The following is a 14711-nucleotide window of genomic DNA, read 5'->3' on the forward strand; positions in this document are numbered from 1 at the left end:
TTATTATTAGCTACATGGTGCAAGGAAGCCTGAGGCTTATGCTGCACCAGCCAAAAAAAAAAAAAAAAAAAAAAAAAAATCGAGTTACCCTGAGAGAGAGAGAGAGAGAGAGAGAGAGAGAGAGAGTCAAAAATAGAAGGAAATCACCAAGAAAGAGAAGAATTATCAAGTTATTACGTTCTGTTGATTGTTTGAGATGGATGGCATTTGGACGACTTGAAACCAGACAGTCTTAGGCGGAGTGCCACGTTGACGTAATGTGTCACGCAGTGTTCTCGGCATCGTGGAAGCAGTATCAAGAGACAGGAACCATTACCAGAGCCGGCCAAGGGCTGCATCAACCAGAATAGACTAATCTGGCTCACAGCAAGACGGAACCCTACGATGTCCTGTCATCGTTTCTTGAAATTGCAACGACCATAGAAGAAAACATTTCACCGGACTGTGTTAAGAAGGGTCAATTCAAGTGGTCCTCATGCGAGGAAGGGCTGATTATAAAAAATCTAACCAAGAAACCAGATATGCCGAACTCCTATAGGCCAATAGCTCTGCTCTCCATGGTGAGCAAACTCTTGGAGAGACTCCTACATGAGAATTACTAGCCACAATAACTCAGCAAACCTCTCCTCTAGCAGAGTATGGTTTCAAACCAGGCATCGTCAACAGTAGATGCACTCCAAAACCTTATCCAAGCAGCAAAACAGTGTTTCAAGAAATACTTTCTGGTGCTTTCAATTAACTTTGCCGGGGTGTGGTGGCCGGCAGACTCCGGGAGGCAGGCCTGCCGATGAATCCACAACACCATAATATCATACCTGCAAGAAAGAAAAGTGGAAGTAATAACACCGTATCAGAAAATAACTAGACTCGTACATCGAGGCTGCCCACAGGGTTCAGTGCTGGGGCCGCTCCTGTGGAATATAGTCCTAGATGATCTCCTTTCGATGGACCTGGGAGAGATGAATAGTCAAGCGTTTGCAGATGACCTCATCCTCACTGTGGAGGCAAACTCAAGGGCCGGCTTGGAAATCCAGGCAAACAGGGTACTGAAAAACTACTGGAATGGACGAAGCTGCACTCATTGCCAATTTAGCCGACAAAGACGGGCCCAATCCTATTAAAAGGGACACTAGACACTCGTCGGCCGCCACAGATTAAAACTGAGGGCGCAACCATCAAGCTTAGCAAGCAACTAAAAGTATTTTAGAATCATTTTAGACTCAAACTAATCCTTCAAGCAACATCTCCTCTACCAGAAGCCATGATTGCAAAAATCACTAGAAAAGACTGGGGACTAAAACGAAGAACTCTGGCACTCTACTACAAAGCGATATTTATCCCGGCAATAATCTACGGCTCGCCTGTATGGTTTACCAAGGCAGTTACAGCCGTTAACAACAGAATTCTTGACACCACCCAGAGAAATATTCTACTAACTATAACTCGTGCCTGCTGTACAGTGAGCATACATGCCTTACAGACCCTTGTAGGTGTGCTTCCCCTTGATCTAGGGGTAGTGCGTTGTGGGCTAATGTACATGCTCTCTAGAGGAATCCAAACAACCTTCATAGGGTACACAACAGATCCAGCGAATAATCGTTAACAGGAAAAAAAACGCGGCTGGTGATGCACCTGCGGCAGGCATGGCAAGAGAGATGGTCAAACTCTTGTGAACGAGAAATCACACAAAAAAATTCATACAAGTCAGCAGAGTGTACCCCAGAACCCATATTGATTCTTCCCAGGATTAAACACTACATACCTACTGACAGGTCATGGTGCCAGCCAAGCTAAATAACATGGGAATTGTAGACGACCCGAATTGTGGATGCGGAGAGTTAGAGACTTGGCAACGCAATGTATGAATGGGAATATTATGAGGATCTCCGAAGCATCCTGATAATCAAGACTACACACCTTCCTCGTAATCGGAACACCTTTTACTGGACACGGAAGAAGAATACAAAGAGTTCAGTAAGTTTTCGCAGGTTTTTTCCTTAAGGAGGAGGACACTGATTACGCTGCACAGCAACGCAGGAAATTAACAAAGTAGACCATAGACCCCGCACCAAATGAGCAAGAAAAGAGCAGCAGGGAACCTAAGTAAGGAAATGGTGCCCCTATCAACAAATCCTTACCGACTGAACACCCAGAAATGACAACTAAACTTGACGCTATTAAATAGAAAAGGCAATGAACAAAGGAGGATGCCTATGGCGACAAGACACTGATGATGGATAAATCCCAAACCAGCCTCATGTTTGATGGACCAGAACTCACTATCCACAGTGCGCCAAGTAGCAGTACAAGAGTCCCTACCAAAGCCGAAACTAGCAAATGGAAGAACTTGAAATACAACTGAAGTATAACAAATACCAACTAATGGAACGATCTTCTAGTCCCCCAGTCGCGGTGTTAAGAACAACCACATCTTAAATCTGACCCTCTGACATTGGCGATCTAAACTTGGTGCCCTTACCTGGTTTCCTTAAATCTTCCAACCCCTGGAAGGGGGGAGTGGACGGTTCCAGTCTCCTCCCCTCCCTTAGGTGATATGGCCTATTGGCCACCTAAAACCACACTGCCTTGTGCAGATCTTGTTTTTTTTTCCCACTCTTCTTGCCTCCTCATAGTTTCTCTGGTGGGGCATAGGCATGGCCCACTGAAAATGGGGGGGTCACCTTACTATCGACCCCTCTTCTTCCTATTTCACCCCCAGTCTTCCACCCTCCCCTCCCAACACTTTCTCTTGTACAGCGATTGCCCCACATTTCCAAATTTAAATCACATCAAATTTTGCCCGACTTCTTTAGGCTCTGTAAAAAATAGTTCTTTCAGCGTAAAACCCCACGCAGCGCTTTCTAAATGCAGTTTTACCGAAATCAACCGCGATCGTTCTAACCTTTATTCTAGGTCCTAGCCACCGAAATTCCAAGAAAGTAAGTGGCAGGACCTTCCATAGTATAATTAGTCTCTTAATACACCCGGCCGACGTCCCCGTCGCTAGGTATGGAAACGCCTTGTTCCACTAGGGTTGTTGTTGGCCCTAGTTCCACTAGGGGTCCGGCGGCCAACAGGCCGGATGAACAATGGGCACAAAAAACTACATACCACATGACCCATATATTACTTTTAAACGTCTGGCAAAGACAGGGTACTGTCACTCGATACATAGAACATACGCGGAGATGGGAGAAATCCCCGGAACCGTCTGACCCCTCAACATACCCATCCCATTAATTCCCAGAAACGGGTGTTTTCGTCCAGCAAAACAGAAAAATCGACCAGAGTATACACACAATTTACATACATAATATATGAACAGGTATATGTAAGAAATTACGGGTGGCCTTTATATGATTTGAATTTTGAATCCTATTAACTCCAAATCACCACAGAGCTCATAGAAACTGGTGTCGTGACCATGTGACTTGGAGCCTTGAAAAATTAAGTAGTTCTGTTAAGTCCCGTTTTAGCCTACAAACAGATCCTAGACGTTATTTTATCTGGAGACAATGAGGAATGCAGTACCGTCGCTCTAATGTCAGAGAAAGAGACACTTAGGGTGGAGGCGATGTTCTAATGTAGTGCGGATTAATGATCAATTAAAAACATAAGTAACTACATACCTGTTAGCTTACCATCATTTACAGGGAAAATCATGGAATCACTGGTTAAAGAAGTAATCAGGATCATTTGGACAGGCATGCGATTATACTGCAACGACATCATGGATTTGGCTTGTCTAGCCAATCTGATAAGTTACTATGATGCAATGACACAGGACCGGATGCAAAAATAATTTTCACGTCATACTTGCATTTCTGGAAGGATTTTGATACTGTTCCACATAAACGCTACTGTACAAACTGGAGCAATGGGTCATTAAGGGCAAGTTACTGCTACGGAAAACGGAATGGTTAAGTGGAAGAAGACAGTGGTTATCAATTGGACTAATGTTATTAGTGGAGTTCCCCAGGTTTAGTCTGGGTCCATTCTTGTTTTGTATATTTATTAATGATATTGATGAAGGTATATCAGGCTTAATGCCCAAGTCTACAGGGTTAAGGACAGCCATCTGGGTCTAGAAAATTTTAGTTAATTAGCTGAGAAATAGCAGTTGAAGTTTAACATTGACAAATGCAACGTACTGAAATGGGTAGCAGTCATCTCAAAGTAACATACCAACCGTGTGGTACTAGATGCAGGGTAATGGAGAACGAGAGACCTTGGGGTAATTGTGCAGTCGGATATGAAATTCTGCGAGCAGTGCATACATGCGGCTAGAATAGCTCATTGTGTTGTGTCAATGATATATGGAAATTTTGACAACAGGAATAAGGTGTTATCTAATCAGCATCTAACACGGCTTACGTATATGCAGTTGAAGTGATTACGTATTATCCATATTTTTTCGTGAACTGCACAGATTGCTTGTTTACAGTTGGTATGGTTGTCGGTGTGATTACAGCACAATACTCCACCCCACTAACTGTTTTAATTCATTTTATTTATTGGTTTTTATGAATTTCCACAAGCATGACAGTTTTATTTTTATTGATGACCTTCTTGAAGAAATTTTATATTGCTTGTCATGTTTTCTTTGTTCGCTTCCACCTTTTTTGTGTACACCCAGCCCTGGCCACAAGCATGTTCAACCGGTTCTGTCGAGCAGGGCCCCGCGCACAAATGGTCTTAATAATATCATCTGTCTTCTCCGCATTTCTATCAACGTGCCTACCACCGTCTAAATGTCTAGTTACACACATTATCGTCATTCAAGAGCACTTTCGCGAGTAGACTTGAAAATTACTTTGAGCATATACTGTACTTCATTCTCAATGTGTATGTTCGTTTGATATCGAACATTTAAAATAGTTTCCGTAGAACGAAGAAAATTGTTCATATAACGAACGAGACTTTGTCGAGACGACGCCCAGCGATTGGAATTTTGTCGGTGGGTAAATGCTAATCTCCGATTAATTCCATTAATACTGTTCAGCGATGAAGCTACCCGTGACGGTATCAACAGCACCCGTAGCTCTCATAGGTCAGACGAAAATCCACATGCCATTGTAGGAACAAATTTTTAACGCCGCTTCTCTGTAAACGTGTGGTGCGGTATTATCAACAATCAGTTGATTGGGCCTGTTGTGTTACAAAATCGTACTACAGGGCCCATTTACCTAGAATTTTTGCAAAACGAGCTTCCACTACTAATGGAGGATGTTCCCTTGGCCACAAGGATTGGTATGTACTTGAAGCATGACGGAGCTCCTGCACATTATACCCGTCTGCTGATACAATATCTAAATCGAAGTTTACCTGAACGATGGATAGGCCGCAGTGGTCCCGTTCACTGGCCACCAATGTCTCCAGACCTCACTCCGTTAGATTTTTGTTTGTGGGGTTGGATGAAAAGCGCAGTATACAAAATTCCCAAGAGTTGCAAAGTACATTGAGTTGGCGGTGGGATTTTCGAACATCGTGAACTGTAAAAAAATTGTCAATTATTTGTGTGTTGTATCACTCAAACAGTCAATAAATACAAACAATGTCATTTATCGTTGTTTAATACCTCTCATAATGGGTGCGTGCCAATTCTCAATGGATATGGAGATTCAGCCATTTCCAACAGCTGTATCTTCGTATCCATTGAGAATTGGACGCATGTTTATATGAACTTTTGTACTCAGAATAATCGATATTATAACCTCCCAAAATATTTACTATTTCCTCCTGAATCACCCTGTATATCAGAAATAGGGGCCGCTATTTTCTATTTTCAGTTATGCATTTATTTAATTTGCTTAAAGTAACCTAAACTGAGGGGCGCTTCTTTCTGAGTTACAACTCATTTTAGCCCGTGTTTCTACTGTAATAACATGGTAAGGTTTTAGATTCTGTGTATTTCAGAAATGTTGATTTATTCTAAATATTTTTAGTAACAAGTATAATATTCTTTAATACATTCACAACTGGTATTTCTTTAATATATTCCAACTTATCTGAATTTTCCTATATTCCAAATTTGGACAACTTTTGACCATGTCAGGATTTTTATTTGCATCTTGAACTACCTGCTGAAATATCCGGATCCTGCTAACCTAAATGTGGTACCATCTGTGTGGCGCATTAATCTGGGATTACTGCTCCCCCTGTGGAGTACCTTGTACTTGTCAATATTAAACTTCAATTGCTATTTCTCAGCCCATTTGCCTAATTTTTCTAATCTTATTGCAGAGTATTTTGATTGCTGTCATTAACCAACCTGCCAAGCTTTGTATTATCTGCAGACTTTGACATTAAGCCTCCATTAATTATATATAGAAAATAATGGTCCTTCAGAAGAATTTCTCTGGAAATTTCTAGATTTTAGCCTTTGGCAGATTTACCTTGGTCCTATTCCACTTGTCCTTTTTGAATAATATATTTATTTCCCTGAGAATAGTCAACTATAGGTGCACATCCTGTGGAGCCAAGGATCTCATGCCTTCAAAACAAATCTCTTTAAAAAATATTTCCTTTTTTTTTTTTTTTACATATTTTTTCATTTCAATGTTTTTTTTTTTTTTTTTGTATTATTGAATATCAGTAAAATAAAATCAATGGCTATTTCTGCATATCAGAAAATAGAGCAAAATTTATTTGAACAGAATGGTCCTTTCAAAATAATTTAGAGCAATGTTCATTGGAATAGAATCTCAGTGAAATTTTGGTACAAGTATTCAAATATTTCAAAGAAGTCTGGTAAAGGGATTTTATTGCAAAAATAGTAGTAACAACAGTTTTTTTGGGGGAACAATCTTTTGTGTTCTATATGAAAGTCTCCCTGTCTTAAAATAAATTGTTTCTATAAATCAAATTGCATAAACTGTTCACTGCTCGGGGAAGGGAATGCCAGAGGTGTATTAAACTCTGGCAGTAAGCTAGATAATCTTGTAATAACTGAGACTAAAGTGGAGAAGAAGTTGTTGAAGATAAACTTAAGAAAGGCACCTGGGGTGGATGGAATCTATCCACTTATATTAAAGGAGGCAGCAAAGGAGGTAAGCAAACCCTTAGCCATAATTATGACAGCTTCCTTGGACTCAGGGGAGGTACCCATGGACTGGAAATGTGCAAATGTGACCCCTGAAGTTTAACCTTGACAAATGCAAAGTACTGCATATGGGTAGAAGTAACCCCAGAGAAATGTACCAACTGTGTGGTACTACACTTAAGGTGGTAGAAAATGAAAAAGACCTGGGGGACTTTTTCATTTTCTTTCATTTTTCAAAGGGAGACAGGTAATTACAGACCTGTTAGTTTAACTTCTGTTCCAGGGAAATTAATGGAGGCACTGGTTAAAGAAGCATTGCAGGATCATCTAGACAAGACTTCAGTTATAGCTCAGACACAGCATGGGTTTGTTAAGGGGAAGTCTTGTCTCACCAATTTGATTGGATACTATGATGTAGTCACAAAGGAACTGGATAAAGAATAATTTTGATATCATATATTTAGATCTTAGAAAGGCTTTTGATACTGTTGCACATGGAAGACTGCTGCACAAATTGGAGCAGTGTGGCATTGGAGGCAAATTGCTGCCATGGATAAATGGATGGTTGAGTGGGAGAAGACAGAGTAGTAATCAATGGACACTGCTTTTCATGGACTAATGTTATTAGTGGAGTCCCTCAGGGTTCAGTGTTGGGTCCATTGTTGTTTTCTGTATTCATTAATGATACTGATGATGGTATATCAGGCTTAATGTCCAAGTTTGCAGATGATACAAAGGTTGGCTGGGTTGTTAATGACACTAAGCTGCTGCAACAGAATCTAGAAAAATTGAGTAGATGGGTTGAGAGATGGCAAGTGAAGTTTAACATTGACAATTATAAAGTACTGCATATGGGAAGCAATAACCCCAGAGTAACGTATCAACTGTGTGGTTCTACACTGATAATGGTAGAGAGTGAAAAGGACCTGGGGGTAATTGTGCAGGCAGATATGAAGTTTTCTGAGCAGTGCAGATAGTCTGCAAGAGTAGCTCATGGTGTCTTGTCAATGATATACAGGTTTTTTCTAGCAGGGATAAGGTGAAAGTTTGTATAAGGCAATGGTCAAGTCACACCTTGAGTACTGTATACAGGTCTGGAGGCCTCATTTTAAGAAGAATGTAGAGCTGTTGGAACGAGTACAGAGAAGGGCAACAAGATTAGTGAAGGGAACAAAGGGTTGCTCTTACTAAGAAAGGCAAGTTTTGCAAATTACAGTGTCTGGAGATTTGGCACCTGCAAGGTGATCTGACTGAGGTGTATAAAGCCTTGAATGGTTTGAGCATGCTCAATGCTGATGGGAATCTTCCTCTTGCTCAGAATAATCACCTGAGAGAGCATAAATTCAAATTGAGGAAAGACAGTTTTAGGATAGATGTGCAGAAGTTTGCCATTAGCCAGCAGGTGGTTGATTGCTGGAACAAACTTCCATCTGTCATTGTAGAAGTTGATAGCTTAAACAGATTGAAGGCAGAACTAGACAAACATTTGGAGCGAGTGGATGGGTGAAATGAGAAGGGGAGGGGAGGGAGTTTTTTTTTTTTTTTTTTGGCTGATGCTATATAAGCTTGCTTTCTTGCATCATGTGCCCTTGCTAATGCTGCTACCTATATTTCGTCAGACAATGTTAACTCTACAAAATTGCATTTTTTGTTTTGAAACAACTTTAGTTTAACTTTATACAAATAACATTGCATATTGCACCAAAGAAATGTATTTTTCTAGTAGTTTAAATGTTAGCTTGGGCTATAAGCACATATCTGGTAAACCAAGAAAATGTCAAATGACTTTCTTTGTCAATTACAAAAATGTTTACTACAAAATGATTTTGTAATTAATGTTGTGTAACATTAAACCCTCGATTTGAGAGAGTGCATTTGATGTGATGCAATTTTTGGAATGTTGAGAAACTGAAATTTTCAACATTCCAAAAATTCATAAATAATGGTGTGAAAGTTTGGAATTATAATAAAAGTGAACATTTAGTTTTGGAGTAAGCTGTAAATCGGAGAAAACTTAATTTTTATCAAAAGTTTATTTCATGTACATAAACTAACCTCAGCACAAGCATAAAAACAAATAAAAAATGTGTACCAATCTATAAACAGAATTGAGTAGTACATTTTGTGCCTTTATTTTTACACCTCTTGTGTATTGACTGCTTATGTGCAAGAGATGCAGTTAGCATGTTATTAACCACCCTCTGTCTTCTGCCACTTAACTATATGCTTATCCATATAGTTATCTGCCCCTAATGCCACATGAGAATGAGCAAAGGTGGCCTTTCAATAATATTATTTTAGGGGTTTTTTTTTTTTTTTTTGATCAAAGGATATAATAAGCTTATTGAAAGTTGAGAATTTTTGTATAATAAACACAATAGTATTAACAAAACTTTCAATGAAAGAAAGTGCTGCCAGTAACTAAAAGTTGTCATCTGTGGAGGCCAATTTAGGCCTATCAGAAGATTGAAGTGGCCACTTATCCAGAACAGTTCCACATTAGAGGAACGAGCATGGAGCCTTGAATTGTGACTCTACACAACTGTGTAATAGGACAAATGAGCTGGCTAGAACCTGCCAAAATAATTACTGAACATTTATTGAAACCACTATGATGGGTCTGATAAAGTCAAGTGAGAATTGGCAAAGAGATGGTGCAATGTGCCAAAAGCTGCAGTAAAAGCCACATAAATGGCCAAAACATATTTGAAATTACTAACCAGGACATGAGACAACTTGCCATCCACCAACCTCTGTACTGCAACCAGCACAGAAACCCAATGTGGTCAGATTTTTTTTTTTTTTTTCTAAAAAAGGGAGGTAATACTGGTATCAAGCTGCTTCTAAATGAGACAGAAGTGCAGTAGGGCAGCATGCTTTAACAGGGAGGACGTGAGTACAGAAAGAGCAGGCAGGAGAGGAAGGGGTTATGTTGTTGAGTTAATTTCATAGAAACTAAGGAATAAGTGGCTAGTGTAATGTTGAGTCAGTTTGGTATGACAAGCACTGGGAAAACAAATAGTCAAATGACTGTGATGGGTATAATGAACAATTACAAACAAATTAAAAACAAAAACAAATAAAATGGATTAGTAGATAGTCTTGTAATGGGGAAATTTTAACTTTATGGATATTGACTGGAATGGGTGGTTGGTCACCTACACAGTAGCAGAGGTTTTCTAGATGTATTGGATGAATGTTGCAACAGCTCCTTACAGAGGTAAGAAGAGAAACCAATACTTCTGGTCTGGCCATTAGCAGTGACTCTTCATGCAGGCACAAATGGCCTGGGCAGCCCTTGCACTAAAAATAATAATACTCTTCATGCATTAAGAGGATCCAGATGAAGAACCACGATGTGGCAGCAACTATAATCTATTGATATGGGATTTACTTAAAGAAATAACTACTGTTGAGTAAAGGGAAGGGATTTTGCTTTCATGCAGATGAATACAATGGTCTTAGACATTTTTAATATTTTTTTCAAGACAAACTGATGTTAATAACTGCAAATTCTAAATGGGGAGCATTCAGAGAAGCAATCATAGAAGCTACTACGCTTTTATACCAACTAAAAGATAAAAGATTTAGATCTCGTCAGATGAACTGATCAGACTAGTGGCAGAGAACAAAAATGCAGGAGATGATTATAAATTATCAGGGGATGCAGAACTCTAAACTAAGAAATATAGTTTGCAATCAAGTCACTGAGGGCATGAAAGATTCAGGGTAGGGGCATGTAAATACAGTTCCAAAATTATATTTTAGAACTATTTTGGTAATGTGCAATAGATTTATCCATAACCTGGGCCATGCAAAGGGATGTGACATGTCCAACACAGAAGACACCCCAAAATAAACCTTGCACATGGAATACCATTGCATGGTCCTCTCTGTAAATTGATCCAGTTACATGGATAATGTAATCTAAAAAAAAAAAAAAAAAAAAGTTTGTGAAAAACAGAATTGTTTACCTTAAAACAAACTGGATATTTTAGAAGAATATGAAAGGTAAATCAATGTAGTTACAGAGAAGGATGATTTCAATTTTCAACAATTGATGTAGAAGCACAATCAGCCACAAGTTAGTGAAACAGAATATTTTAAAATTAAACCACACGAAAGATATTACATACTTTGTGTTACTGCATTTCATTATTTATTACTCTTATAGCCTATATTATAAGAGTAATGCCAATTAGATGGAAATTAATCTTTTAGTATTGGCACATCTAACAAGTAAATGCAGTTAACTATCATCCTCAGCCCCTGAGGCTGTCAGGTAAACATACTGTAGTGCATTTAGATTTGCAAAAAACTGTCTTGAGATGGTAAATTGGTTTCTGGCTATCTGGTTTCTTCCTTTCAGCAACTGGTGAAATTGTGGGCTGACAAACTTAAATGCATTTGATTGGGAGAGAATTTCATATTGTGGCCATCATGCATGAGTTCAAGACAAGACCATTTAGGATGTACTGATTGGTCACAAGGCAGGGGTTCTCAAACATTTATATTTGTACTTATTCCCCCCCCCCACAAATATTTTGCAAATCTCATACATCCCAAACTTTCCAAAACAAGCACAAATAAACAGATCTGACATAATTTAACTATCAGTACATATACTTTTATAAGTTAATATACTTCAATATATTTAATTTCAATAATTGAAATAAAATACACTTCATACCTGCATTGTACTAATTCATTTAATAAGCCTTACAGCTTTTGCTACACAAAAATAATCATAGAACTAATATTCTCCTTCATAGAGAAAGTTATCACAGCTCTGCTTAAAGTTGTGGTGATTTAAATTGAAAGTGGGATTCAGTTGATCAGAATACAGGTCATATATTGTCCCATATTCTTGTGAAATATTTAAAAAGATATTCTCACTGCTGTAGCTAAGCTAAATAGATTTAGCTGGTCTGAGTAACAACAAATTATTGATACTTCAATTTTGGCTAAAAGCATTTTAAGCTTCAGTAAATAGAATTAAACTGAAAAGAGAAAAGGAAATACTGCAGTTAAGGTGTTTTCATTAATGATAATGCATATTAATAAATGAAACAACTTCTTTATTATACAGTATTTTAAATATTATGGAATATGTAACAATATTATATATCAACATTATTGTATATGAAATAGCAATTCAAAGTGAATTACTTTCACTAAATATATAATTTAAAAGGGCATTATATTTGTAACACAGGAGAAGATCAACCGTAAAAGGAAACAAGACTGAACTTCATAATTTTATTGAGAAAAGTTACAAATTACCTTGGGAGGAGGGAGAGTGGTCAGGGAAGGCAGATTCTCAAGGTCATTTACAACTTCCCCATTAAAATCTTTCTATTGTAGTTCTATGTAGCCTTGTTTCCTTTTAAGATTAAGTTGACTAATTTGATTTTGGTGTTATTAATTGCATTATTTTACATATTTATTTCTATTATATTCAATGTTTAAAGTAAAACTTTGATTTAATCAATTATATGCAAATTAAGTTTAATTATATAAAAAAGTTGATACTTTTGCATAATTAAAGTTGCTAACTGACACTACTTATTTCAACAAGCATTCTCTTGATTACTGAAGGACTTGCAGTAGGAAAAATATTAATAGGTGAAGAATCTTATAGCTGAAGGAGCTGTTAATGGACAGCAAAGCTTTTTTTTTTGTCTAATTATTCTTTAATCTACTGTTTTGGTATTATAGAAATAAACAATGTTAATAAATGTAGGTATAAAATTAAAACAGATAACTTTTAAAATATTTAAAAAATAAAATAGAATGAAACAATGACAATTAAGATTTTTAATTACTCTTTTTTATTGTATAGATCTGTGTACTGAATTTTGATTTGAATATCAGCAATGGCAACTTCATTTGTTAAGTGTACAAGTTTCCAGAAAACAAAAGGTAAAGTTTTGCCACAAATACCAGGAACAAGAGTTTCTATTCATAATGTTCAGTTACTTATTTCAACAGGCATTCCATCTCTCGATTTTTTTATTGGGGGAGGACTTGCCATAGGAACGATATTATTAATAGAGGAAGAATTTTATGGCACGTATACAAACCATCTACTTCAATGTTTTGTACAGGAAGGAGCTGTTAACGGGCACCACACCTTTATGGCTGGTGGCCATGTTCCTTCTAAATTAATCAGTACCCTCCCAACATTATCATGTGCATCTGTTAATAGTGTTCCTATAGAAACAGATGAACTAAAAATAGCATGGCGATATCAAAACCAACCAATTGAAGATTCAAGTATTTCAGAAAATAATCTTAACTATGATCCTTCTAATACACTTGGAGAAGGGATCATAAAAGACTTATATTTATGGGATCCCATTGAACATATAAGCAATAAAGCTGAATATAAAGATTTACTTCCAGAACCATACCTGAAGCTTCTGAAAGAAATTAAAAACAAAATAAATAAAGACAGTTTTAATATAAAGTCATCACCCAGAAACATACTTAGAATTGTAATCAATTCTCTTGGATCCCCACTGTGGAAAAACTGTGAAATGGAAATAATTTTGAAATTTGTATATTTTTTAAAGGTTATCATAAGATCATCTTACTCTGCAGCTGTGATTACAGTTTCTAGTAACTTCATACAGAGTTCGGCTTTGAAATCAAGATTGCGTCAAATGAGTGATACTGTTATTATTTTGGAACCTTTTGCAGGATCACAAAAGGAAACAAATCCATTGTATAAAGATTTTCGAGGATTACTACATCTGCTAAAGTTGTCACACCTTAATTCATTGACTTATCACATTCACCCAACCCAAGACTTAGCTTTTACAGTGAAGCGGAAAAAGTTCTCAGTTGAAAAACTACATCTTCCTCCAAACCTTGGTGAAAAAGCTACCAGGTCACAGGATTCTCTTCCAGGGAAACTGTGTAGCAGTCCAAATCATAAGAGTAATCTTGAATTTTAATCCATGTGCCTCTCTTTATTCTTAAAAATACTAAATTTTCATGACACCTTATTAGTTGTGGGAAATGTTTGTAATTCATCAACATGAAGTTAAATTCATTTGTAATAAAATTTCTTGATTAACTAAAAAACAGCATGGCATATATAGTAGTACTTTGTAGGTTACACTTATTATGTTCAAGTGCATTGTTTATACATCAATCCATTCATAAATTTATGTTCAATAATAGGGAAGAAGAGTAGAATGGACAGAATTTGTCTATTGAAATATCTGAAGGCTATCAATTGGCATGCCAAACTAGTCTTATTAGGCCATACTTGAAAATCAGTGAAACATTATGCCTAGGGCAATTAACATATACAAGGGTTATCCAAAAGTAATACACATCATGCATGTCTACACAGCTTTTGAAAGAAATTAAAAACAAAATAAAAACACAACTGACATATATCAGAGTATTAAGAAGTTTAACCTTAACATTAGTGTGCTTGAAACAGTTCCTGTGCTGAATTTTTATACAGAGGCTTTTAAAAACAGATGGTGATATTGTTTCAGATCACATTACAGTTGAATACCAAACACCAGTACAAATTTATGAATCGTTGTGGGAAGTGTAATAAAAACTTGTATTTATTTATTATGTATTTATTATAATAAAAACTTGTATTTATTCTTGCAATGATACTCATTTCAAGAAAAATAAATGCTTC

The 14711-nt window shown here is 37.2% G+C and overlaps 1 protein-coding gene across 1 annotated transcript; it reads left to right on the plus strand.

Moving 5' to 3' along the window:
* The first annotated feature begins 5794 nt into the window (after window positions 1-5794).
* Elp4 (Elongator complex protein 4) lies at window positions 5795-14036 on the plus strand. The gene is made up of 2 exons (XM_090381074.1): window positions 5795-5888; window positions 12885-14036. The coding sequence occupies exon 2, from the start codon at window positions 12919-12921 to the stop codon at window positions 13999-14001; it is 1083 nt and encodes a 360-aa protein (XP_090237200.1). The 5' UTR covers window positions 5795-5888; window positions 12885-12918; the 3' UTR covers window positions 14002-14036.
* The last annotated feature ends 675 nt before the right edge of the window (window positions 14037-14711 follow it).

This window comes from Mastigoproctus giganteus, chromosome 9 (assembly GCF_048544385.1).
Source record: "Mastigoproctus giganteus isolate SK-2022 chromosome 9, ASM4854438v1, whole genome shotgun sequence".
Lineage (NCBI taxonomy): Eukaryota > Metazoa > Arthropoda > Arachnida > Uropygi > Thelyphonidae > Mastigoproctus > Mastigoproctus giganteus.